General features: G+C 49.0%; 1 protein-coding gene across 1 annotated transcript; it reads right to left on the reverse strand.

Moving 5' to 3' along the window:
• On the reverse strand, positions 1-27,982 carry CCND2 (cyclin D2). The gene is made up of 5 exons (XM_037846247.1): positions 27,555-27,982; positions 25,569-25,784; positions 23,003-23,162; positions 14,409-14,557; positions 1-5,451 (listed from the first exon to the last, which is right to left on the reverse strand). Exons 1-5 carry the CDS (start codon positions 27,747-27,749, stop codon positions 5,302-5,304), a joined length of 870 nt encoding a protein of 289 aa, XP_037702175.1. The 5' UTR covers positions 27,750-27,982; the 3' UTR covers positions 1-5,301.

The following is a 27,982-nucleotide window of genomic DNA, read 5'->3' on the forward strand; positions in this document are numbered from 1 at the left end:
TTTAGGTCAAGGTGAGTTTATTGTCCAAATAGCATAACCTAATGGCATCCAAAACCATTTTCAAATCCATCTTTAAGCTAGTCAAAAGAACAGGTTATTATTTTTTAAATTGCTTAACACTGAACAGATAAGACTGCTTAAAAGGCAGCTGACTATACCATGTCACAATCACAGCCAATAAAACATTTTGCTTCATACTTTCTAAAAACTTTTTGTTTACACTGATCACGCTACTTGAGCACTTTCTAGCATCCCGACCAAATAAACACCCACACCTCTTAAAGAGTACATTGTGAGAGAATAACATCTTGATACGGCATCACACTCATTTTAAAGCAAAATAAAAAGAAAAAAAAAGTCCAAAACTACAAACTGTGTAACTGATAGAGAGAGAGAGAGAGAGAGAGAGAGAGAGATCTGAGGTACATGGTAAAAGGGTATTGAACATAATGAAAAAAATCCAATGGCCTGGTTAATTTGCTGGTGATTTAATAGTTGGCCAGCATTAAGAACTAAAAACCAATAATGAAAAAACAAAACAAAACACAAAATAAAAACTTTCATTAAGGACAGGCACCTGTCGTAATACATCGGATACTGTAATGGCTAGTTAGTAAGGCACTTGTTTCCCCAAAGTAGGCTGCAGGCAAAGGAATAAATGTTGCAGCTCCAGCATGCATGTATACATTTGCTGATGGCTTTTTGAAACCTGAGCCACCAATCGGGTCTGACAGCCCAGCCAAGTTTAAAAGCAGAGACACACAAATGTAGAAGAATAGCTCTGGCCGAAATGACTCTTCTGGGTTGTTTAGAATCCATAATAATTAAAAGCCACGTGGTATAGGAAGTGATAAACACCCTCTTGAATCTTCCTACCCTATTTTGTACAAATAGATGGCTGCTTAAGCAGCTCTTGAAAAGCGCTCTGAGTCTACACCAACAGGAGCCTGCACTCGTTCTATTGCTACAGAGAGCTTGTTGGCTTAGGGGGGACGTTACCGTCAGCACGAATTTCCTTTTAAAGCTATTCTCAGGGTTGGACTTTCTCAAAGATAAGCAAAGAGGAATCCTTGTGGCTTAGAAGCCAACTGCTTACTCAGACTTCCTCCCCATTCCTACCTCCCATCCCCATTCTACCAATATTATCTTCCTGAACTAGAAAGTCAATATTTACATGTTATAAGGTGCAAGTCTACTTCTCCTCCCAGCCCTGTCCCCTGCGGCCCGCGGAGAGAAAATCCCCCTGCCCTCTTTGAGAAAGTTATCCAGTCCTGCCTACTGCTCTTATCCCGGTGGTCCCAGGTATCCCAGCGCACAGTCCTGAGGGCTCGAAGGCACTGGGCGGAAGGAAAGCTACAACTTCCTCGGAAGAGAAGCCCATCTTGCTAGCGAAGGGATGCAGTCTGATGAGGTCCCCTTTGACACTTCAGCCCTTGCCCAAGGCCACAGCCTCCAAGGCAGGCAAGCCCCGGACCTAGCTGACAAGAGGAAGAACAGAGCCTCTTGTACAAAGCACCTAGACCAGAGGGGGACTGAGGGGGGCCTGCTGGGAGACATGGTGTGCCCCTCAGTGGGGTCCTGGGGCAACTCCAGATAAAGCCTCCTCCAAGAGTGGCAGCCGCCTCTCTTAGGGAGCTCGCCTCCCAGCACCTGTGAGACCTTCTGCTGAGGGCACTGTCCCTCGCTTCCATCTGCAGGCTCCTTGGCTATATTATGAGCCCACGTGGAATTATTAATTAGGCTTAGCATATATTTTTGGCATACTAGGATGTTCCCCTCTGGGATTTGACCAAAATAGGGGAAGGAAGGAAATTTGGCAGGCTGCGGGGACAACTTAGCCCCACTGATGGAGAAAAAAAAATCCCAAAAAAACAAAAAGGAGGAAAGATGAGATAGAAAGACAACAAGGTAGAGAAAGACTGGAATAGATTTGGAACCCCTTTAGTAGGAAGTAAGAAGGGGTGGGGGGAGGAGCAGGTTCAAATCCACCTCTGGGACAAAAACTCTTTACAAAGGAAATCAAGATCCAAGCAGAGGGCATCAGAGTTTCTTCCTTTATTTTCACAGGGAGCAGGCAGAAGCACCAAATATCCCAGCATCCTTCCCATCAGCAACTCTGTGCCTGCCACACCAGGCCCCAAAGGACACAGGAGAAAAAAGCAAGAGGCCCCAGTGGCACCTGGGGCTACAGAAAAAGGGGAAAGTTTACAGACCCTAAGTAGAAGCTGGTAGGCCTGTTCCCTTCCTTATCTGTCAGGTTCTCTCATTTGTTGCTTCTGTTTGAGCTCAAGGGTTGGTTACTGTTAAATGAATCCGTGCCGTGCTCTCTCTTCACGCTCCAAGCCCCCTAAGAACAGGGACTATGCCTCTTCCGTTCTATGGGACTTGTCGGGGCCCAGAAGAGTGTCCTGTGCAAAGTGGGCTCTTGATAACAACTGGCTGACCCAACTGGCTGCTCAGCTTTTCTCTTCATAGCTTTAGAATTCACCACCCACTACCCCACCAGAAATTCCCTAGAATTCCAGGGTCATTCTCACTCACAAAGTCCTGAACTCTGTATTTCTAAACACCCTTCTAGAGACTGACTCCTCTGGAATTTAAAGAGAAGCAGCCTCTCTGTTTCCCTTCAACTACTCTCCAATACTCGTCTGACCTATTTTCCCTATCATGCCAATTTCAATGTCATTTAAAACCTGAAAGCCATTTAGCACTGCTTAGCAGAGGGCCTGGCCATGCACAGTGCTTGCCACAGCCAAAGACAGGTGGGACAAGGGGAGCCCGTATGCTGCAGATGGATACAAAGACCTAGGGAAACCTCCAAGACCATCCTAAATGGGGATGTCCATGTCAGGAACAGGGAAAGATAGAGGGGAATCCTTCAAGATGAAAGGGCCTTAAGCAGATGAAAGCCCTGCTTTTCAGAGGGCAGCAAGATGAGGATCTCCAAACAGCCTGCTGGAATTCTTTTCAGTCTGTCTCCTGATACCTGGTACCTAAGTGCAAATTACAACTTCCTGATCCACTGTATAAGTCTGTGCTGAACATCTGGCTTGGCGGGAGAGCCCTTGGTTCAATGCATTTTTTCCATCATGATGAGGAGACCAGAGTTGAAATGGGAGCCTGGTGGCCTTCACCGCAGAAAAGGTCCCTGGGAGTGAGGCCCTGGGGCCAAATCTACCCTGCCTTCCAACTGGGAGGGGAGTTCAGCCACCTCTCACCTTCTCTTGTCTATACGCTAATGGGCTCCCAAACAGAAACTGCACATTGTGAGGTATTATGAAAACAAAAACATGAATAGTTTTCTTTTGTAGTTATTGATTTTGTCCAGTAAACCTGAGGTAAAGAATGCTCTGTCTTTGAAAAATGCGATCAGGAAAAAAAAAAAAAAAAAAAAAAAATCCCCCAAAAAGAGAACATGAATACGCTACCAGAAGAAAACAAACTATGGAAGGGCTTTTCCAGTACGAAGAACTCATTTCTCAACCATCTACTTCAGGACTTGGAATTTAAGCAGTAAAATAATATATTATAAAAATGTTTATAAAATAGCAGCACACTCTGTGAAACATTACAGCTAGTTACTGTTAATGTGAATAAGGATGAATGATTTTAGCTTCTTAGCAGCGCAAAAAAAAAAAAAAAACAAATTAAACAAAAAACTGAACAAAATAAAATGAAAAATAAGAGACCTTTAGATTTTTCTCCATCTTCAACCCTCATGCTACCGAACAAGGCAGAACTTTTTATAAAATAATTCTTCCAAGTGGCCCTGTTCTGATTTTTTGTTTCTTCTTAAAAAAAAAAAAAAAGGCAAATATTTTAATAGCTTCATCACCTGTCAATTTATAACTGTGCAAAAAAAAAAAAAAAAAAGTTGTTGCTCCAACCTCTTTGCTAACTGAATGCCTCGAAGAAGAGGAGAGGAAAAAAAAAATTCAAGTACGCTAATACTTTACATATTACGTTGCAATAAAACTATTAAAAAAAAAAAAAAAAGGGAATAAAATGCCACACCTTGATGTTCAGCCCTCTGTCTTTTGCACCAGCAACAACTTTTCTTTCCATGTCCAAAGGAAAAGTATATAGGTGGGAATTAAAAGAGCCTTCTGTGACATCGAAACGGTAAAAGATCTTCGTGAGGAATGTCATGACGGGAATGTCAGCGGAAAGGGGTGTCTCTTGAGCTCCGGCAGGGATACCAGAACTATGTATCAGAGAATGTCAGATACCAGAAGTTAATCCAGACTGGGGGCGGGAAGGGAAAGGAGGAGGGGAAGATTTGCATAAACCATCCCATCTATCCCGTGGGAACAATTTTTCAAAGTGCTTTTCGAATGGAATGGTTTATAACAATGCTGAACTGTGGACCAGACATATCAATCAGCACCAAAAATTAGTTTTTCCTAATAAGGGATTGATTCCAAGGTCATGTTACCCTTTTTTAATACACTAGGACAAAAGATTCCATTCCAAATCCTACCCTAGATCTCCATCTGCCTCCATTTCATTTGAGTTTTGGTTTCGGCCCATGGCTGGATTTCCCCATTCGATACAAATATGGTGGTGTCTGCAATGAACCATGTTTGGAAGAAGAAGCTGGACGTCAAAAAACTCGAAACCCAGAAACCTGTGTCCAACTGGCAAAATAAAGCATCTTCTTTTTTAGGTAGCAGCTACTATAGACAGCAAGAATACATAATGTAAGATCCAACAACACTTTTGACTTTATAACAGGTGGTCAAGGGCAAAGGTGCTTCTAACGTCCAAAATGGTTCGATCATGTTGACAGATTGTTTCGTGCTCCCTCCCCATCATGTCCCTCCTAATTTCTAATTCGTTCTTGAGTTCATTGCTTTGCAATCTAATCAAGCCAAAAATGGCGTATGCAGTTCCTTGAAATTATCCTAAAAGGGGGTATATGCACTAGTTCATAACATGAAAAAAAAAGTCTCCTCTAATCTGTCTTCATATTACAAGCATACATTATCTCTAACTATTCTGCAGGTTTTCATGGAAGCATTTCACTATTACTTTTACATAACCAAACAGTAACTGCTTGCATATAAAGGGATTCCCTTCTGTTGTACTTCAAATAGGCACCAAACACTTTTAATTATTCAGTTTGTGTAGATCATTTTTCTCTCACTTCTAACAGATCTTTAAATATGATCTAGGTGGGGGCAGTTTTTTTTTTTTTTTTTTTTAAGTTTCATTCTAAACCACAAAGAACAAAACACAACCAAAGGAGAGGAGAGAGTGGATTATGAACGTGTGCCTCTCCTGATCGCCCGACTGCCATCCTCACAGGTCGATGTCCCGCACATCCGTGGGGGTGCTGGCTTGGTCCAGTTCATCCTCCGACTTGGATCCATCGCCCTGGTCCTCGCGGAACTGCTGCAGGCTGTTGAGCAGCAGCGCCTCGATCTGCTCCTGGCAAGCTTTGAGACAATCCTAGGAGAATGGCCCAAACCAGAGTGGTTAGCACGAGGGACAGGGCACAGAGTATGTTACAAGGAAAACATACGTAATTCAAGCCTCGCGTAATTCTGCGCTAGTGTTCCAGTACAAATAAATATGAAGTCAATGAGATGTGAACTTGGAGTACCATGGGGTCCGTGGACCAGAAACATGAGCATCACCTGCGTGCTTATTAGAAAGTCAGAAGCTCAGCCCAGCCCCGACCAATCTGATCAGAATCTGCATTTTGACAGGAGCCAGGTGACCTGAAAGCCCATCAGAGTCTGAGAAGCACTGGCCTAGATGATGATCCATTTATGGAGGTGTTTAGCATTGCCTGGTGATGAAGAAGCCAACCAGACCCCTTCTGCTTGGGGAAGCTGGGAGTCGAGAGGGAAAAGGGGAAAGCCATCAGAGGTGCTACATTTGCGGACAAATTCAGCCCCTGAGGAATAGGTAAGAGGGAAGAGAATGGGCTGAACTGTACTGACCTCCAAATAAATTGCCTAAACGCTTTTTTTAAAAAAGATCCCTTCCTGACAGCTTATTTTACCTCTCCCTTAACTCATGAAAGTACAATACAGAAATGTCTACAAAATTCTGGACATTTGAGCTGACCAATTCGGGCATAAGCAAGAATTTGCAGCATTGCTTTGATATTCGTCTATATTTGGTGGGGAAAATTCAGAGTGTATTGTTCCAGGCAGAAGGGCCTGTTAGCTGGGTGATGTGGAATCCAACAGCAAGTCATGGGTGTCACTGGGAAGGGGCTGTGGTTCACACGATTAAGAGCTCAAGCTGAAGAAACTGCTCTTCATAGGTATTTTCCAGCCTCCCTGCTCTGCAAGGCAGCTCTTCTGCATTCTCTTAAATAGCATACACATTTGGAAAATATGTTCAACTGAAACTCCCTGGCTCTCTCCACAGTTTAAATAACTGCTTCCCCTTTGTTTGCTTCACTGTGCAATTCTTCCTCACTGCCCAGAGATTACAATTTGCCAAGCACAAAAGCATTATCTTCATTTTCCAAAGAGCTAAAATAAAGTTGGAATTAACTACTCAGGAACAAAGTTTCCATACCCCTAAATTTTTCTTTTCTATCTCTCACCCATTCCATGTTTCAAACTACAACTCTTTATGAAAATTAGGAACAATGGCAGACCCAGGGCAAAGGACACAGATGAAGTATCACCTGGAGTCTAAGAACAATGAAAAGAGGAAAGAAGGTGGCAATTGCTGCCCACCGATCTTGGGGACAGCAGCTAAGTTATTTACTTGGGGACAACTAAGTTAATTTAACTTCTCTAATCTCTAGATTAGAGATAATGAAATGGCTCAGAGTAAAAATCAACCGAGATAATATACATATAAGGTGCGAAGTGGCAGCTCAATACATCAATTATTTATTAGGAATAACAATAACTCAGTCCTGGAGTCTGAAAGAATTTTTAGATTTCCTTAAAATGAGGTGTGCTTTAGGATTTGTTCAAGATTTGTTAAGGTTCTCCTGTAACTGGAGCACTGGGGAAATGGTGCTGAAGGCAGAGGTGAGCCAGCAGGTCTCCATCCAACCCTGAACAAAGCTCAGCAGTCACAGGCTGCAACCAAGGACCTACTAACATCACTCAAACTGTTCTGTAGCATCTCCCACTCGCACCCACTATCCTGTCTGATGCCCTTAGCTAGTGGTTAGAAATCTGACATAGCTCTCACCCTATTCCTTCTTCCCAACTCGCCCTGCAGCACTGAGCTCAGGGGGTCACGGGCTGATGGTGCTAGGTGCTACGGCTAAAAGCATCACGCTCCTAAGGGAACCTGCATCTCAGCAGAGGACATTCAAAACCTTGAAGCCTTTCAATCAAAAGAAACTAACTTCAACACAGAGTCAGAGCTAATGTAGGGAGTAACGTATAATTGCAAAGAACAACATAGCCAAGTGCCTCTTGACCATCCCCTTGGGAAAGCCTACGCCAGAGATGGGCAGTGAGTCCAGTGGCATCAGCTCTCCTTCCAAAGCTGCAACAGGTAATTATTTCTTCATTGTGAGACCACACACAGGAGTCGGTTTGTCTTAGGGTGATACACATCTTTAAATGCCAGAATGTCACGGTGTGCTGAGCGCTCACACCTTGAGAAGCAAGCAGGAGCTAAGACTCAGGACAGTAGTACCCCTGTATCCCAAGTCACACCACTCCCCTGCACAACTCACAGAGGGATGAGCTGGGCCACAGGAGTTAAATTTATATTATTTTCTTCTTCCTCTTTTTTTTTTTTTTTTTTCCCCTTGCAGAGAATAATCAGTTGAATCCAGGAGGAAGTTAATGTGTGTGGTGTCCCCTACTGCAGAGGTCCTTCAGGAACTGTGTAAGGGTATGTTTTTAGTTTTTTTTTTCTTGGATGCAAGGCGAAATGCATCAGAGGCCCCCCCAACCCATAACATAGAGGTGTTAACTGTCTCCCTGCCTCCACAGAAGACAAATCCTACCCCGAAAGCACAAAGGCATCAAGGGCCTTTGTTATCTAAAGAAGACAGCAGGATTCTCAGCTGATTGAGGGATCTTGTATATATATAAGGGGGTGGGAGAATGTGGATAGAAGATAGTTCTGGACCATTAAGCTAAAAATAAATTTCTATTAGCCATCAGTGAGGAGGCATATTTCACGAGGCCCCACGTGGCGCCACCACTTGGTGATTGACTTTCTGAAGTGAAGTTTGCGTTATGTAAGACCTCACTCCTCAAGAAGAAACCTACACAGAGGCCTCCCATCCACTCCTGTCTGGTCTTTTCTCAGACGCTCTCTGATGGCTGTGTGGAGAGCTAGTCTGGGCCCAGCACAACCTCCACCCCAATACAACGACCAGCTCAGCACTCCATGCCCATCACTCAATCAGCCGCTCCAGCCTCCCTGAACGTCTTCCACGTGGGAGACAGAACTCCAGAAAGCAAGATGACCTGATTTCAGGCCATTTAAAGAGCCTCTCCTTTGGGTCACCACGTTCCTAGTTTCCCTGGTATTCAGGCTTCCTTCCAGCAGCCTGAGACCTTAAAGAACAGTTCTGAGAAAATCCTACAAGGAGGGCTGGGGCATTTAACAGTCACCTCCCGGGACTTGCAGAGCCACGAAGATTTCAAGATAACACGCGCATCGGGAGTCACATTTACTAAGTTCCAGCCAAGGACACATGCACAGCTTTTCGAACAATATGAAGGTTCATACAGAACAAATCTCTCTCCTTCCTTCAGGGCCCATTTTTAATGTCCAGCAACTCATTACTGACCTAAGGCTAACTTTTGATCCTTTGACCCCCTTTACTTGAAAGAAGAGAAAAATGATGACTAAAGAGCTCTCCCAGAGAGAGAGAGCTCCCCTCTCTTCTAGATTACGTTTCTGACAGAGCTGGAAGCTAAACCCCACTGGGTCTCAAATCATGTCTCCCATTCCTGGAAAGTTATCTGGTGTCTCTGCTTTACCCTCCTTCAGGTTCCAATTCTTTCTTAGAGGAGTCCTTGGTTATTATCAGCCCTAGCTTTGACTGTGCAAATCTCTCATTCTCGGCTAGATGAAAAGCTTCCTAAGGGCAAGAGCCTGTCTTGGATAAAACCGGGTGGAGCATTCTACTCTCTGATGGTGGAGAGAAGAAATCCAGCACCCCCTTCCTTGACTCAGAACTCTCTCCCTGCATCTTTATACCTGCATTTAGCATTGCAAGAACCATTCTAGGACTCCCAAAGGACATGTGAATTTTCTGTTTGCTGGTGGAAAGTGAAAGAAGGTGTGCTCCCCCAACCCCACAAAGCCTCCTTCTTGCCCCAGGAGCTCCTGTTCTCCAGAGCAGCCAGGCAGGAGAGCTGCATGGGACTGGGGTGAAAGGCAACTTGGAAGAAGGGGCAGCCATGCCTCAAATCCAGTCAGGCTGCTTCTGCTAGGAGGTCAAGCTGGGAGAAGGAACTAGAAAGGGAGGTGAGCTAAAGAGCATAAAGAGAAAAGAGGGCAAAGCTGGAGGACACGGGAGTTACACAGGCAGAATCTTCAGATGACAAATCATCAGAAAATCGGAGAAGGTGAGGGTCAGCAGTGCCTTTGGAGATCACATAGCCAAGGCCATCATTTCATAGGCCAGGAGGTGAACCCGAAACGGCTTGCCCTCAAGTCCCATCTAGTTAAAAGCGGAGCCTGGTCTGCAAAAGGGCAAGCTTCCAATTTTGGAACTCTTCTCTCTATAGAACTCTACCTCTTCCAGGCTCTAAGTAAAGACATATAGAGTAGAGAAGCTCTAAGGAAGGGAGACAGAGCCCAAACGGCCGGAATCCGACAGCTCTGCCGATGACACGATGCTACATGCAGCCGCGCTGGGACCTCTGCTTTCCGGCAGCCTCCCAAAGCGCCAGCCACTGCGTTCAGATGCCCCAAATTAAGCTGATTAAAAGGAAAGCCATAATGCTCGTCTGTCAGCCGGGACAGGTGGCACTTCACTGCGCTGGAGGTCGGGCGAGCCTCCAACTTCTAAGACGCTGGGCCCCTCCCCAGCGCGCAGCCTCCGAGCCCTGACAGCCGCGTTTGTGGTCTCCAGCTCGTTACACGGGCCTCTGACTTCCTCTGCGCGCTGGCTCGAGCTCCCAGCCCTGCACCCTCCTCTGCCTCCATGAATGGGCTGGCGGAACTCCTACCATTAGCCCTCAGTGTAACTGCATCACTCCATTGTCACCACACACGCACTGCACTCAAGGCGGGGACAAAGGGCTGAATGAGCCCCAGACCCGCGGCCAACTCAGGCAGAGACAACTTAGGAAACTATCTCATTCTTCCTTTCTTCACAGGCTGTTTGGTTTATTTCCTTGCATGCAAAATGAGACCCACAGGGGGAAAAAAAAAAAAGAGGCAGGAGAGGGAGGCATTGGCTACCAATTCTATTCCTTCCACCTCCCCACCCCCAGCTCCCCTTGCAGGGACTCATCACAAGCTTCGGGACCACAGGCCCTGTAGGTCCATAATAGAGCCATCCTAAGCAGTATTAGGTGCCTTTAGAATAGGGTGAGTGCACGCTGGCAGACTGTGCTTCTAGCTAAGGAGGACAAAGCACCATACTGGGGACCCTGTGAATGGTGTGCAGTCAGCACTGGAGGCCGCCCATAATCTCCTGCTCATTGTTTTTTAACTGCTCACTGACAACCAGAATCATAAAATGCCAGGACACCCATCAAGAAAGGATATCATGGAATCTTCTCTGGAGGATGTTCAAGAACAAGACAGAGTTTTGCTGTAACCCAGATATAGAAGGATACATAAAATGACCAGAGGACCAGAGTTTAGGTCTGTTCCAGTAAATATCTTCTAGTAACTTCACAAAACCGTTATGGCCCGAGAGCCTCAATTCTAACCTCTACTTTTTAATTAGTGAATTCAGTGAAACTGTGTTACCTGAAAATTAACTGACTTGCTGTAAGATGAAGTCAGGTTAAACTCAGAGGACTGGAATCTGACAGCTAATTAGTGTTAAGAAATATACAGCCTTCCAAAGACAAGGGGAGACCCAAAGAAAGAGAAACACACTTGAAACCCATCCGCCCTCCCTTTGTCCCTCCTTCCTCCCTTCCTCCGTTCCTTCCTTTCCTCTTTCCCTCCCTCCCTTCAGCATCTTTCCCAATGGCTCTGCCAGGGGCTCTGGATAAAGGACTGAGTAAAAGTTGGGTCTTGTTCAAGAGGTTCTATAGACAAGTAAACAGTGAGATAAACGCTGGCACCAAGGCACGGATAAAGAACAGTGGGGGCGGAAGAGGAACCCCGATTCCGCCTGGGGGAGCGGGGAGCCAGGGCAGGAGAGCCCTCCTCTCAAACTTACCCTTGGCCACCGAAGCCCCAGTGCACGTCCTCCCAAAGCCAGAACTGCTGCTCCGGCTAGTGTCTGTTTTTAGCAACGCTTGGGATTGAAGGAAGAAGTACTTAAAATATACCACCCTCTGAGACTTTTATTCCCTATAAAACTGTCAGGCTTCTCACTCAGCTTTCTCTTTGGAATGAAGCGTTCCGGTTTATGTTGGCAACGAGAGGAGCAACAAAGACCAACTTTCTCAGAGCTGCACGGCTCCCTCCTCTCTGGCCGGGGAGCCGGGGAAACTTGTCTGGCAGTCCCACATGAGCCAAGGGGACCCTCTTTCCACAGCTTGTTCCCTGAAAACCCATGATCTGTCTATAGGGGCCAGGAAAGAACTTGAGGGTCTCGGGGGTAAACCTCGAGTCCTCCCCAGTCCCTCAGTGGGAGAGCTCAACGTAGACCCAGGGGCAATTCACAGCACTGCCCAGGGACATCTTCTGTCAGGGCTGGAAGACCTGCCTTTCACATTTAGGCCTCATGAGCTCCTTCCTCCAATCTGATTTCCAACAGCATTTATAATTCATAACACATTTAGTGCTCATTCATTTATGATTTTAAGCAATTTGCTATGGTTTTGTGTGCTTTGCTCTCGATTCTCCATACAAACATGAAGTTCCTTGAAGGCAGGAGCCTCACCTTTGATTTTCCATGTGCCACGTGCCTCTCTCACCTGCCCCCAATTTCTAGCATTTTGCCCAGGAACCAGGCCTTGCTCTTCTTTATGTCTGCAACTGTAGTGGGCCTTCAAGCAATACTTCCAGAAATGAACAGAAAGGAAGTGCTTGAAATACATCACTTCCTGACTCACGAAAGGCTAAACAGAGCCCAGGAAGCAAGCCTTACCTCCCTCTAAATGTTAATGCATCCTAATTCTAGTCCTTTTCTTTTCCTTCATTCGGAGCTTCAGCTCCTCACAAGCTGACGGATGGGAGAGTTAGCACTTGGGAAATTGTGCCCACACAAACAGCTTGGCCCAGTACTTCTCAAACCTCCCCCCTGAAACTATTCCTAGGGAGAGAGGGAACAAGTACCTCAGGGAGACATGAGGGCACAAGAGGTAACCAGGGACCTTATGGAGAGCTCGAATTCTTATCTGAAAAAGTCGCATGAATTCTGCATTCTGTTGATTATGCTCATGCATTTGTTTTTAACATTCAAGTATTTAAATTATTGAGCATCATGGTTTTGCACTGCCCAAGCCCACTAACGAGAATGAGGCATGTGAATCCCAGGCCGTTACAGACATGAGGTGGTGCCAACTATTTCCTGCAGGAGACCTCTCCGTCGCTTTGTATCCATTTAACACAGTCTCTCCATCAACTCGGATGCCCTAGCCACATAGTATCTGAAAAGGGCAAGTGGTTTCTGCGTAAGAGTTGCGAGACTGGCTTGCAGTCCTAAAAGCCAGCCACATACCGAGCCACAGTGGACCCCCCTCAGGAGGAACCCTCCGTGCATTTGAAACCACTAAGGGTTGCCAAGGAGAGAGCGGGAGCAGGGTGGAGCCGGGTGGGGAGATGAGCCAATCAGAGCAGGTCTATAAATATCTGAAAGGTTACAGAGTCTGGGGGTCAAGCTCCTGCCACTGACATTTTTGTCTTTGTGGGATCGAGGAAGGGCTTGTCTTAAGCTGGCTGGGAGTCCTATTTGTCAAGCAGCCTCAATGGGAGATATTCAGAAAAAGAAGGAAGTATCTCATTTCTGTAAATGTTAAGTTCTGACCATGATTTTTTCTCTGGAGGATTCTAAAAGTATTCTTCCTGCTACATGGGAGAGGTCTTTTAAAGCTGCATTTTGGAGCCCTTGTTTATAAAGCATGTGTTAAAGCACATCAAAGACATAACCATCTTCCCTGCAGTAACAAATCCCAAGACAAAAATACAGAGGTGAGAAAGCAAGCAAGCTGCCGTCTTAGGCTCTCTGAGGTTGAACCTTCTGCTCAGCGTGGGGCACAGAGGCACCAGCCACAGGCCTGTAAGCCACATTATCCCTTAACTCAATCTCGTCCCACATTAGGGCATTCCAAATCCCCTTGGAATGTCCGGAGGGTGTCATCGTGAAGTTCCCCTGCATTCTTGAGCCTCACCACGGTGACTCATGAGGGCCGCAGAGCTGACACCCCTCTCCCCAGTTGCCTTTAAGCCAAAGGTTTTTTTCTCAAACAAAAATGATCCCAGTAGCTGCAGCTGAACGGGGTGTAGAGTTTACAGGCCAGGAGTTGGGGCATCGAGGTTCTAGTCTCAGTTGCACTACTCCCCCCCTTGCCCCCCCCCACTTCAGCCCCCTCCCCGGCCCCACCCCCATCCCCGGCGTGTCCAAGTAGGAAGAACTGAACAGACTGTCTCACCTTCTATGACTATAATTTCCTACCAGATGAATCCAGGGCCCAACTGGACCCTGGTCTGTCTCAAAACCTTTCTTCAAATGAGCTTAAAATTCTGGCAACCAGAAGGTAACTGAACCGCCTCTGGGCTGTCCACAGGGCACACAGAATGGAAAAATCTACAGCTAATAATAGTTCCTTGATTTTGTGTAGCACTTTATTCTTTTTCAAGTGCTTTTTAATCCATTACTACGAGGAACAAAAGGGAAGTGAGAGACAGGAGGGGCTGAGGGGTTTGCCCAAGACCCTACAGCCCGCACAAGGGGGCAGCTCTGGGGTCTTCTCGGCTCCATCTCCTGCAGCAGAGGCCTTGCCCTCTCTGTGCCTTCCCGCCCCAGCCTGTGCGAGCAGACGTGAAAGCTCTGCAGTGTGGAGGAGAGGCAGCCTGACAACATGCACATAAATGGAAATAAAGCGACAGACCCACTGGGAAGCCCACGCCGTAAGGGAAAGTTAGCCAACAACCTGCCCTCCCTCCTTGTATCTGCTTGGTGAGTTCTTTTCTCTATTTTATGTCACATGGGCTTTTAAAAACTTAAGGTGCCCCACCTGCTGAATTTAGTACTACCTTGGAGGTGGAGCTTAGGAAAAAATACAAAGTATCTTGATACATCCTAATCAAACCAACCACCTCCTTCCCTGAGCCGAGAAAAGACACGCCCGGTATGAACAGAAAAGGCGGGCACCACCTACCACATCCGTGTTGGTGATCCTGGCCAGCATGTCTGTCAGGGCATCGATGGTGAGTGAGCACACGTCCTCGTCCGTCTGGAGCCCACACACGGCCGCTCCCACACTTCCAGTTGCGATCATCGATGGCGGGTACATGGCGAACTTAAAGTCTGCGAGGAATGAGAGGCAGAGGCAAAGGTCAGGGCCCAGGAATAATTTAGAGCCAGGAGGTCCCCAGCCAGGTCCCCAGCAGGGGCTCAGAGAAATGGGCTAGCAGAGGCTCAGCTGCACGAGGGACCACTTTCCCTCCAGACACATCCTCCCCTTGAGTCCCTCCCTCAAAGGGAACCATCTGTTTGCCACTACTGTGGCGGCTGAGACTGAAAATGAGGCGACTGAGGCACGGCCACCGGGCTAAGAGGGGAAGGTGGAGAGCTTATCTCAGGGTACACACTGACAACACAGACAGCTCAAGTTCCCCCAAGCCCCTAAGATCCACACTCATCTGCAGGGCTACCTGTGCACAGCAGTGTTCTCACTTGGGGGCAAGAAAGCGGAGGAGACCGGTCTCCTCTGGGGTGATGGTGGGGGACGAGCAGGGAAGAGCTGAGACCAGCCTGGATGAAACAGCCTTGGCACCAGACAAATGAATACACCAAGGGCTCCAGATGCGAAGGGGGAGAAATTACAAGCAGGAAATGAAGTGAGAGAAGCAGCAATGCAGGGAACAGAGGGAGCAGGGGATGAGTTTCACCCAATTTCCAACGTCCTGCCCAAGGCCAATGACCTGAAGAACTTTAGGACAGGAGAACAGGACATGAATCAAGCACCCAAAACGAAACATCTCATCCTGATCACCAGCTGTATGACTTAGCCTAGATTTAACGGTTCATGAGCCCAAAGGCCCCATTTTCCTGGTGGAAAAAAAAGAGTGGTGTGCTGCAGAGAAGTGCAAAGTGAAAAGAAATTTGAGGAGCTCAAAACCCCTCCAAGAGGAAAAAAAGAGGAGGAAGCTTCTATGCTGGGAACTAGGAGCCAAAGCTGGGGCTCCACTGGGGAGACCCAACACCTCGGCTATCTCTGGGCTCACCCCAGGGAGCCAGGGTGACCACGACCCAGCTAATTCTCCACAGCCTGCGCCTGCAGCAAACAGCTACTAATGACCCCCCTGCCCCCACGTACGGTACCCCATACACATCACGTGTTGAATTCACACGTCAACCATATAAAGTGCACACGATTTTATATACATATTCATGATGTGTGAAAACCTGAGATTTCAAGTTGCCCTCACCCCTGTCCTGTGTTCACATATTAAAGAGGTTACACTTTCATCACTCATGCTAACAACAGTCCCAGCATGGGGCAGGCCCCTCCGAGTGCGCTATCTGCAATTTCAGCATCACTCCTGTGAATTTACTGTATGTAGAAGTGGAAGGTATATGTGGGGAGTAGAGGAAAGACATGGGTCACACTTCAGATTATTCCAAAAATATTACCTATTACATTGAACCTGCAAAAACAGGTCAGGCTAGTAATTTCCCTTTTGACTATATGACACTCTGTTACAAAAACACTCCATAGAAACACTACGAATGGTGACACCATTCTTTCGCTACTGAGTCGGTGGGTTCTGAGAGACACTGCTGGGGCACTGAAGCATGCAGTTAGTTCCCCTCCCGACTCAGCTGAATCCCAGGAAGGTAGAGCATGCCTGTCCGTCTGTCTCTCTCCTTGGCTCTCTTTCCTGAGCCCACTCTCCATCTCTGCCTCTTGTGGGGGACGTATGTGACAGTGTTCCACCCAAAGCCTGCTGCTGTGTGCTTGCCCCTCCTGGGCCTTCTCTCTGCCAGGGGGTGACAAAGCTGGCCTCTCTGCCTCCTGCTCTGCTGTAGGTCTGCTTCCACATGAGGTCACATGAGAGAGTTTCTCTGCCCAATAACCTCGTTAGCTCCCCCCTGTGACATTCATAATGCAGACGAGCCAGCCAGCCCATGGCCCTGGGCCCACAGAGGCCCTGGGTGGAAGCATCTGGCAGGGAAGGGGCAGGAGAGTATCCCTGGCCTTCCCTTTCCTCTGCCACAGGCCTCAGAACCGGGAAGCAAACCTTGCAATGCCCACCTTTGGTGTCCCACTGCAGGCATTACCACCTCCTGTTTTTAGCTCATGAATTCATCTCTGGGAGCCAGGGAGAATACGTAGGTTGTCCTGGGGTGGGGCAGACCCAGCAGTTATGCAAGGGACAATATCTCCCCTCCTTGTTTTACTAGGAAAATGCTGGGGGTGTCCTTCTCCTGAAGACACTGCCCTATGCCCCACAAAATTGGGAGAGGCACTGGGTGCATGAACCTGGCTGCCTCCCAGCGGTTCAGAGTGGCACGATGGACAAAATCATCCCATAGCAAAGATGGGCTGCTCAAAGACAGGCCAGCTGCTGGCCTTCTCCACTGCTGCCCTCTCCAGCAGAAAACCAGGGTCTTCCCATGGATCCCAGAGCACATGCCCAACTTTCTTCTGCATTAGTTAAATACCAACTAAACACGAGCACTAAAACCAGGGTCAGGCTGTGGGACCTTGGGCAAGTCCCTTCCTCCCTCTGAGCGTCTGGAAGCTCATTCGTCTAATAATGTCTTGGACTAGATCAGTGTTTTTCAAACTTCCGGCTGCAATTCATTAAGGGTCACAGAATTCATTTGTGGGTCATGACCTCTTTTTTTTGTAATTGCCTAGATTAGGATAGAAAATATCAAAGTATTACATGTCGTAAGAGTAAATATTGTTTGGAGAAACTTTTGTATCCGTTTTATAAACATGTGTGTGTATCCTGAGTTATGATATAAAATGTATTTCTTCCTTCAGGGTTTAGGTCAAAAAGTTTGAAAGAGTAGGCTAGGTAATCTCCCAGGTGCCTTCCAGCTCTAATTAGCTCTTACTTGAGGATGTAGAATGAAATGCAAGGAAAAGGGCAAGGAAGAGACAACAGATGTAGCGTGGCTTCCACCGACAAGCAAAGTTGCATGCCTCCCTTTACAGAGAATCCGGCATCAGGAGCCCAGCAAGGGCTCTCAATCCATCTCCCCACCCGCAACCCCCTCCAGGTCCCTGGTTACAATTAGGGAAAAAGGAACAGAGAGAGAACCCCAAAATGAAACATCTGATGGGTCATGACCTTGTAGGAGCTCCAGGTAGTCCACCCCCACCCCTGAAAAATTCCACCCAACCCATTCAGCTCTTACTGGAAATATTAAACCTGGGCTATTTAACATAACAGAGAAATGTTCATGATATCAACTCGGGTGAAAGGGGCAGAAAATCAAACTGTGTGAATGCATGCTATGACCAACATTACAATCTTCCAAAAATATCTACATACAGATTCTTGTGATGTAATATGCACATGGATGAGCAAGGATACACAGAAAATGAAAAACGGTCCTATTATATAAAGGAAATATGGGTAAGTTTTGTAAAATTTTCTTTTACTATCATTTTAACAAATAAAAACCACGTCCAAATCTCTCAGAAACCTAAGTCTCTTGGTCAAAGATGCCAAGAAGCTGTATCTTGGTGCAGAAGGCACACTCAGGGGTGAGGTCTCTCCTCTCCAACCTCAGTGGCTCACCTGGAAAGGTGAGATGTTAGTGACCTCCCGAGCACCTCCTTCTCCCGTTACAGAGAGAGGCAATCACCTGCTCGATGAACAGCATGTTCCTTCCCGGTCCAAGCACCATGGATGACACCACAATAAAAGTAAAATATTGTTCCCACTCCAAAGCAGCTTGGATCTTCTCTGGGGATGGGACATCAATTTATGAGGTAGTAATCCACACAGCATGGTGCATGATAAATGGCCCAGTGCTTACTACATGGGTAACTTCTAAAGACACTTCTCATAGAAAGGAGGCACTCAAGTGGGTGGGCCTCTTAGGAGGACTCTCCAAGGCGAGAGGAAGGATTTGGACAGTGGAGTCAAGCATCTCCAAGAGTAGGAAGGTGGAGTGCATGGAGGCTGGGTTCCTCCATCCCCAAATCCCACCGCACACAGGAGTGTTCTTGTTCCAGGCTGCTGCCTCTGGGGACCTGAATGGTGCAGTAGTAGCAACTCACCTTGCCATGGGGGAGAGAGGCTGCCCCAGTGCCTAGGGGTCTTGATTGTCCCCAACCCAGGCAGAGAGGCACTTGGGAGCAGTGCCACCTGCTGGTCAGAGGGCTAGCTCTGCAGACAGCCTGGTACTGAATCTAAGTGTGAAGTTGGACAAGTTACCTAACCTCTCTGAGCCTCTGCAAACAAGGACAGTGATTATACCGACTTCATATGGGTGTTTCGAGAATTAAACTAAATTATCCACGCAAAAGCACAGTGCCTGGTTCCAGGTAAGCAATAAATCTCAGTTGGCCCCCCCACCACTATTACTACTATTGGGAATTCCTATGGGATTGTGATGGGTTAAGACGACAGTCGGAGATGTCATCTGGAGGTGAGGAAAGGTGCCCAGCCTCCTCAGATTGCAGGAAGATGCTACAACAGGACAAGTGTGCTGGAGCAGGAAGAAGGCTTCTTTAAAACCCCAAGATACAGAACCCTGCCCAGCCAGCTTACCATTGATTATTCTGCCTATGGCGGCAGGGGCTCAAGTCAAGCCGTGCTGCTTTGCTTTTGTTCACCACTAGGGGGAGAGCGATACTAGTTCTGAGGCTGAAGTGAAAGAGGGAAGCTGCATCAAGCATTTCCCAGTCTCCCCCCTCCTCCAGCCTGCACTCAGGTGGAACCCAGAGTTCCCATTGGCCAACGAATGACGCCAACGACGTCGACAGCACACACTTCATCCGCCACCCCCAGGCGGGTTCAGCACACCCTGTCCTTGTCAAGCTGATGCCAATTTACCTCCAAAGCCACAGGTGGAGGGAGAGGGGAGGGGGTTGACTGCAGAATGGCAGCGGCCTGCTACTCATTCATCTTCTGGCCAGATGGGAAGTGAGATAGCAGCGTTACACAGCCTGACCCCGTGAGGCACTGACAGAAGAACCGAGACTCCCGGTTCAACAGGCCACTTCCCCTCAGGCCCGTGACCTCTCAGCTCTGGAGGCAGCTCAGAGGCTCACAGATGGAAAGGCCGAGTTTCAATTCTTCCTTTGGGGCAACCATCCAGGCCAGCCTCCCATTCTGAATCAAGCGCCAAGTCATCCAGTTGTCTAACCTCTCTGGGCAGCCACTGCCTTGTTATAACTCGGGGATGGCAACTAATGAACCACCTTTACATAAAGCTCACAGTAAGCTGGAAAACTGAGAAAACACAGTGGCTTCTGGTTCTCCTTGGCACGCAGGCCCTGGTTTGGGGGGGGTGGGGGCAGGGGGTGTCAGGTAGGGGAACACTCCTGTGCATAGCACAAAGAGCTAAGTGCAGCATCTTAAGGCGGGGCTCCTGGTGCAAAATGGGGGTGATTTGGGGTGCCATGGGTAGGGAGGTCCAGCACCTCCTCCCCCGCCACGCCCACACCAAGTGCAAACTCAATGCCATTGGCTCTTCTGGGCTAAATGGAATCATCTGTTGAACATGAGATCATGCGTCAAGAATCTCCCAACACTGGAGCGCGATCCTGACTCATCTCCAAGGGTCTCCTTCCCTCCACTGCGGACCTGGAGGCCTTGACAGAGGGACCGAGGCTAGGAAAGGGAACGCCAGAAGGTGGTCATGACGCTCCAGTCCCAAATCCCTCCGCCAACCAGCACCAGCCCCAGGAGGGACGCTGGGCAGCTTGGGGCAGTCTCTCCCCCAGAAGCCACTCCAGGCTGGGCGGGGAATGGAGGGAGAGCACTTCCCTGCCTTGCCACCATCTTACCACCACCCCTTCCGTGGCCCCTCTGTGCTCTCCCTCTTCCCCTTTCACACACACATGCTCTCTGCACAGACTCTGCAGAGCCCCTGCCAGCTCTTTCACAACCAGCTTTCCCCATGAACTGGCCACATAGTCGGAGAGTTGGCTACCATATCCTCTGGACCCCGTGGGCCCCCCAGGCCCCCCAGGCTGCAGGTAGTTCATCAGCTGTAGGGCAGAACCTCCAGGCTGGGGCAAAAGGGAGGAGCCTGAGGTGTGGGGAACTGGTGTGGGGCCCTAGCACCAGCTGAAGGGTCTCCACATCTCCTATCATTGTCCCTTGGATATCCAATGTTTGCTATTAGCCAGACACCTGTCCTTCACACCCTGACCCCCACAATGTGGAATCTCATCTGCCTGGAAGGGGTTTCCTCTAAGAGCAGCAGCCCTTGGCTTCTGGACTGTCAGGAAAACTGCTGTAGACCTCCAAGCAGTGGATTCTATGTGACTCAAATGCCTTGTGAGATCGGCCCCTCCTTTCTAGACCCGGGAAACTTCTCTGAGCTAGCCCCCTCCGCTCTGGCCAGAGCAGTCCTAATACTAGGCACATGGCTTTCATTTGGTTGGAGGTGTCCTTTCGCCTATCCTCCCTGCTGCCTGAAGCAAGTGCGAGGCCCCCAAAAGGCAGTAATGCCTCTTCATGGCTTCCTCTGCCTCCCCCAGACCTCTGTCCTCAGTCCCTGAATCCCAAGCTCCCCATTCTGGCCCTAAAGTTGGCAGCCACCCCAAGGATCTGGGAAAGAAGGCCAGGGGTGGGGGATGGGATCCCCAACTTTATAGAATGGGCCTTTACAGAATCTGGGGATGTGCCCATGCCTGGATAATTCCACCCACCACTCCCACCCACTCCAAGAGCAGAAGGAGGGGCAGGCAGACCTGAAAGACCCGTCAGTCAAGAGACAAGGTCAAAGTACAACTGTGGCTATCAACAACTGGGCAACGGCGATGCTGAGGGTCGGGGGTCAGCTGTCCTAGGGCCCGAGAAAAAGGACTGGATAACCCCTCCCCCACAGTGGATCACGGCAACAGAGACGAAAGGGGCAGCCAGGCCTGGGAGACAAAATGACAAGTCAAGGAGGGACTGACCTCTAGGGCCCAGGCCAGACAGCAGAAGGCAAGAAAGCAGAAGAATGGTGACCGTTGACAAGGCAGTAAGGGCCCAAGGGGGCTTTTAAGAATGCTGCAGGAAGGGCAGCTAACTCTCCCACAGAGCACATACGTAATCCGTGAGGCCCAGTCGCCGTCCAGAAAGGGAAGGACTAAAGAAAACCAGAGGGGAAACTGTTGTTGGAATCAAATGCAGGAGGCTTGGAATTATACACTTGAACTAGTGAATGTGGAGCACAGGGGGTCCCGCTGGAAACAGGATGGCAGACAGGTCAGTGTGGTCACACTATCCATCCGTCTTGGGAACGATAAAATCGGAACTGGGGGAGGGCAGCATTTTCACAGCAAGTACCAAGGAATGTCTGTCCTTCACGACTGCTGGTTTCCAAAGCACTTTCACACACATTCTCTTTCTGATTTTAATTTTCCCGTCCACCTTGCAAAGGCTGTATGATCAATACATTGTGTCTCCATATGCTTTTTTTTTTGAAGGTGAAAAAACTGAGGTTCAGAGAGGTTACGTAGCCTGCCCCAGGTCACCCAGTGATAAGTAGCAAAGCCTGACCCTTTGTGAACGCAGAGCTTGAACCCTACTGCACATGATACAATCATCTATGCAAACTGGCAAAAACATGTAACAAGATATTGATAAAAGATAACCCTTGAGTCCCACCCATACAGTTCAACTACTCTTGGCAAATCTTGAGTGGAACCACCCTCAAAGATTTGTCCTAATGGTCAAATGTTTCTGGTTGTGAAAATATGAACTCCCAACACCTTCTTTCCCCTGGACGATGAAGGTTCCACAGTCCCCACCATGGCCACTCCCAAGAGAAAAGGGGTCAGACCTGGCTAGGGTTCAGTTAATAGGACACCAAACCAGTGCCTTGAGTTTCTTAGGAAGAGATGAAAGAAGGGCCAGTAAGAGCTATGTATCAATTGTGGGATCAGCCCAGTGGGTGAGAAAGCTTTCAACATGAAAAAGGTAGTTGCTATTACTATCTGAAAGGTTGTGCCCCACATCAAAATACTGCCATTTATGAAGTGAGGGCATCAGAACCCGACAGTCAGGAAATGAACCCTTGCTCCAAGCCAACCAGGTTCACTCTCCCAGCCTGCAGAAGAAACGGCTAAAAGGCAATAAATGCCCTACAGTAAAAGGAATTCCTTTAGCCTCTCTCACCACTTATCAGGGCAGGCAGCGTTTTATCTCCACATTGTTCCTTTAACCTGTATTTACCCCGCTCCCCCAAATTTCCTCTTTGGCTTATCTGCAAGCCATCCCTTTCCTCAAAAGATTAAAGATTTAAACCCAACCAGCCAGCAGTATATATAATCTTCTAAGAGCACTTTAGACATCATAAAGAATATTTGAACAGGCACTAATCCTATTTTTTCCCTTACCACACCTGTCCTTATAAACCGTTTATGAGTTTAGCAGGAAAAAGAGAATATAGCAGCTCAGATAAAGTTAAAGAGAAAACAGTGCCGGAATGAAACCTCGGACCCTCAAGTACTTACTTGAGCCTGCTGCTTCCTAAACTCACAAGCATTGCCTCTCCCCTGTAGATCCACCCCCCACACCCCAAAGAGTTTCTCCACCTCCCTCCCCACCTCTCGCCTGCCCCTACCGGTGGCGCACAGAGCGATGAAAGTCTGCGCATGCTTGCGGATCAGCGGCAGCTTCTCCCTGGGCTGGGGCAGTTTACGCAGGATGTGCTCCAGGAAGTCGTGAGGGGTGACGGCTGCCAGGTTCCACTTCAACTTGCCCAGCACCACCAGCTCCCACTCCTGGTAAGGAAGGTAGGAAAATTAAGAGTATACAAACCCCAAGGCTGGGGCTGGAGGGTTGGGATCGAGATCTATTTTAATGATGCTCATTAGGACGCTTGCTAGCTTGTGAAGGCGGACCCATTTGTCAGTGCGCCCCTAAAGCTTTGAAGTTGTTGACAGCTCTTCTAATGCTTCACATGTTGGGCTCCACCGAAAATAATGAGATACCAGGTAGCTGCTGCCAAGAGTCTACTTTCTTCTGTTTCTGTGCCTCTCCAGCTCCCCCCACCCCCCACCCAGCCCTGACTCGCATGCAATGCTGCTGCCTCTGGCCCACCCAGAAAGTTTAACCTATGATAAGATACTACCAAGGTCATTGTGGCCCTTGCGTAGTTAATTTATGGTCTACGTCTCTAGCACTGAATTAATAGTCTTTTTAATCCTCATGGAAAAACGATGCACACAGATAAAGCTCAAAATAAGGTTCTTTGGCCCAACTCCTTGGCAACCAATTTGCTTGCTGGAACTTGGTGCCAAAAAGTGCCATTTTTTTCTTTATGGCTAAAACTTCCCCCTTGACACGGCATGCTGAGATCTTGGGGAAATGACACTTGCCAGAGCAGCCTTTCACCTACATGTCTCACAGGCCTTTGTAATCACAACCGGAGGACCAGGTTGTCATTAGCAACCCCATTTTGCAGATTGAGGGCAAAGGGGAAGGTAACGACTCAAGGTCATGGAATTCCTCATGCCTCTTTGGGGCCTCTCACCAGCAGCCCATGTAGTATGGAGAGACTTATGGGGATTTGTGCTCAAAGGGAAACAATTAAAGAGAAAACCTTAAGTATATGTGCAGTCAGAGGGGAAATATGCCTATCAATCACTCGACTTCAGAAGAGCGGGAGGTGGAGACCAGCTCACCAGCATTGCCCTGCTCTCCCAGTCACCCTAAGGACGCTGAATCCCACGCACTTGCTAAAAGCCAGGGCTGCATGCTAAGCCAGTCACCAGAATCCCATTGGCCTGGGGCTATTCCTCTTCCTTCCTTTCCTTGCCCTAGGCTTTCTCGTTTGCAAAACAGGAGGACTCCTCCAACTTCTGGTATAAACTGGTGGGGAATGGAATAAAGACAGGTCTATTGGGAGCAATATCAATTAGCTTGACTGCTCCTGGAAAAATTGGGGTGCCTCGAAGAACATCTCAATCCACCATCATGTTGAAAAAAAAAATAGAACCAATTGAAAGAGAAAATCAAACTGGACACCCATTCTAACAATTTATTCTTTACAAACTCTAGTCTGCCTCGGCTTCTCAGAGGCTGGGGGTAAAAACTCCTGATAGACGATGAAACAATTACCGTCTTCAAAGATGGCTTGCGATCCCAGACCTTCCTACTCACAGGGGAATGTGAGTACAAGCCACTCGTCTTGCACCCTCATTAAGGGAAGCAAATCTCCCAGAAGAAAGCACCTTTCTGGGCCTCTCGGACCAAACCAGAAGCAGCTGAAATCTGGCAGTGGTTCAAAGGTGAAGTCATTCAGGCCCCTCTGCATTCTCGGTAATTCCTCCCCCAACCTTGCGCATGTCTGCCACTAGATGGCAGCACAGCCCCAGAAAGCAAGGCTCCTCACAAAGAGCTCAGTTCAAGAAACAGCCCTGTGGACTTTATGCAGGCCATGCCAGAAAAGGGGGAGCTGGGGGGGTGGTTGGGGAGGGAAGAGGGGCCCCTTTCTAAACAGTACAGAGAAAGGTGTGCACACCACTGAAGGTGGGCCTTATAGAGGCTCCGCCATTCCAGTGCAAGAACATGCATGTCTTACATGTGATGCTGGAGGGAGAAGACTTGGGGGTGGGGGTGGAGGTGGGGTGGGGGGGTCCGTGGCAGGAAACTACCATGAAGATAGGACCCTCAGGAGTCTACTGAGGTTACAGCCCAACCGGAGCTAGGAATCTGGGCCTCAGACTCTTCGAATAAAAGGGCAAACTTTGACTTTTCTCCAAAAATGAGCTGATTTTTTAGTGAACAGCTACTATGTGCAGAAACCTGGAGACTGTATGGCTACTGAAGCCACTACTTTGAACCCCAGGTTCTTAGGAGACAAGCCACCAACACACTCTTGCTGTGTGCACACACTCCCATCATGTGAGAAGTCGGAGTATTTTCCAGAATTCGGTGAGTGAAATTTTGGAATTTAATTAAATCTCCATGGGGAGATAGCCCATGTAGCCTCAGGGCTTAGCACAATGGCCAACACACAGTAGGAGTACAAAAAACAGACAGTAAACCTCTGTCTTCTCTTCTTTTGATAGCTCCCATATGTGTGAAAAGTCTCATGGTGGAGTGACTTGGGATCTTAAGATTTTTGGGCAGTGGTGGGTAGAAGACATCTTGGGCTAGTGGGGAAAAAAAGGGGATGTCATTACCAGCAGCTCCTGAGGACGGATGGAGTTGTCGGTGTAAATGCACAGCTTCTCCGCAGTCAGGGGGATGGTCTCTTTGAGCTTGGAGGCCAGGAACATGCAGACAGCACCCAGGAGTTGCAGATGGGACTTAGGGGTCGGGACCCCAGCTAAGAAGCGGTCCAGGTAATTCATGGCCAAAGGGAAAACCTCTTCTTCACACTTCTGTTCCTCACAGACCTACAGTGGGAGCGGGAAAGGGTCGGGAGGACAGCGAAAAATAGTATCAGCCAAAGAGAAAAAGAATGAAAAAAAAAATCTATGGAATCAGGAAAAAAGATTTAATTTTTTGTGTGTGGGGAGGGGGAGGGGAGTAGAATGTGTGATGAGAATAAAGATGAGAAAACGGGTAAATCTAAATAGCTCATCCGCGCGTGGGTATTCTCCGGGAGCCCTGAAAAAGGGGGTGAATTTAAAGATCTGAGACGGGGAGTCAAAGAAATGCGCAGCAGCCGTGCGGCTCCGCGACGCTCCCTTATGCTACTCACTTCTTTGCTCACTCTAACTCACTCACTCTCTTTTTTGGATTTCGTCATCTTTTCAAAAAATCAATAAAAATATTCTGGAAGCTCCGGGGGTCTCTTGCTTGGTCTCATTCGGATCCTCAGACCCTGCTCTATCATTCCCGACAATTGAAAAAAATATACGGCGGGGTCCCTGCGGCCCAGGCGCCGCTATTGGGGGGGTGGGTGGGGAGAGGTGGGGAAGAGTGGGGGAGGGAGGAGCGGGGGAAGAGCGCCGCAGCCTCGGCAGCTGGAGTCGGAGCAGGGGGGACAGTTTCAAAAAATAATTAAAAATCGAGGAAATATCCTAGAAAAGCCCTTTTGGCGTGAAAACCCCAAGGAAGATCCAGGCTTCCTGAAACGGAGGTTTCGGGTGACTGAAAGGTCTGTATCTCGACCCTTGGGGCTCTGGATCCCGGGGGGAAACTTGAAGGGGTGAGAGCCGCCACGGCAGTGTCCGGCCGCGGCCCGCAAGGGCAGAGACTAAAGAACGTGGTGACGAACAGGGGAAAAGACGGGGCCAGGGAGTCGCCCGAGAGAGGCACGGGGGGCTCTGGCCTCTCATTTAGGGGTGCTCCGATATCCCCCCCACACACACCTCCCCTCCTTCCTACCCCACCCAAATCTCGGCACCGAGGAAGCTGGAAAAGCAAACTGTAAGTAACCTTTGTGAGGTGGGGTTGGGGGAGAGGGCACGATTAGAAGTGAGGTGGTGGGGATAACGGGGTGCGGGGGGGGGCGGGCGACGTTTCCAGCCTTGCCAACCCGAGTTTGCAAAGCAACATGGCGAAACCACGGCAGGTCCAGAGCTGTGCATACGTGGGCACACAGCTTGCTCGGCAAAGATCTGGAGCAAGGGTAAAGAAGTGGGTCTTTTGGGTTCCCCCAAAACACGTTTCTTCAATACGACTTCCGGGGCTCCTGAATTCCCCGTCTCTCTGCTCCTCCCGCCTCCCTCCCCTCCCCCCCTTAAGTGCCAACGCGGAGTCGCGACCACACGCGGGGTCCTGAGGCTAGGACGAATTTGCTTTGGCATTTGGGGGGCTGCTTTTTTACTGTGGGTCCCGATTTCGCGCTCCTACTCCGCTCTCCAACGCACCAAGAGCGGCGGCCGCTTCGCAAAAGGCAGGTCGGGACCGGGGTGGGCACAAGAGGAAGCCACATGCAGGTACACGCGTGCGGGATGCTCCCCCACCCCCGCCCCCGGACAGCCTCGTTTCTCCCAGATTCCCCTCATCCCTCCTCTCCCCCTCCCCCCTCTCCTGCATCCACCCAGGCACAGAAATGAAGCCACGCGTCCCGCCAAAGGCGTGGGGGGGACCTCGCGCTCGGGAGCGGGGCAGGCCAGGGCAGAGGCGACTGTCCTGTCCCCGTTTTAGGGTCCCTGGGCGGGGCTGAGAATCGGGGTGGGGGCACGTTTCCTTGAGAGCGTCGCTCGCACACCTACCTCCAGCATCCAGGTGGCCACCATCCTCCGCATGAAGGGCTGGATTTCCTTCTGCACGCATTTGAAGTAGGAGCACTGAGGAAGGTAGCGCTCCTCAATCGTGAGCAAGTTCTGCAGAACGCGGTCGTCGTAGAGCAGGTTGCGGTCCGGCACGGCTCTGCGCACCGGGTCCACCTCGCAGCACAGCAGCTCCATGGCGAGCCTGGCGCCCACTCGTTCCCCGGCTTTCTCCGGACTGGAAAAGTTTTTTGGGGGTGGGGGTGGGGGAGGCAGGGGGGAGGCTAAATTGGGGGTTTTGGAAGGAGTTGAGGGCAAAGAGAGAAGGTAGGAAGAAGAGAGGAGAGAGATGGGCGGCGGGAGGAGACCCTCACGGGCTGCCTGCCTCGCGCCAGCCCTCCCCTTCAAACTGGTCTTGCTCTCCCCAGCTC

Source organism: Choloepus didactylus, chromosome 8, assembly GCF_015220235.1.
Source record: "Choloepus didactylus isolate mChoDid1 chromosome 8, mChoDid1.pri, whole genome shotgun sequence".
In the NCBI taxonomy this organism is placed as follows: Eukaryota; Metazoa; Chordata; class Mammalia; order Pilosa; family Megalonychidae; genus Choloepus; species Choloepus didactylus.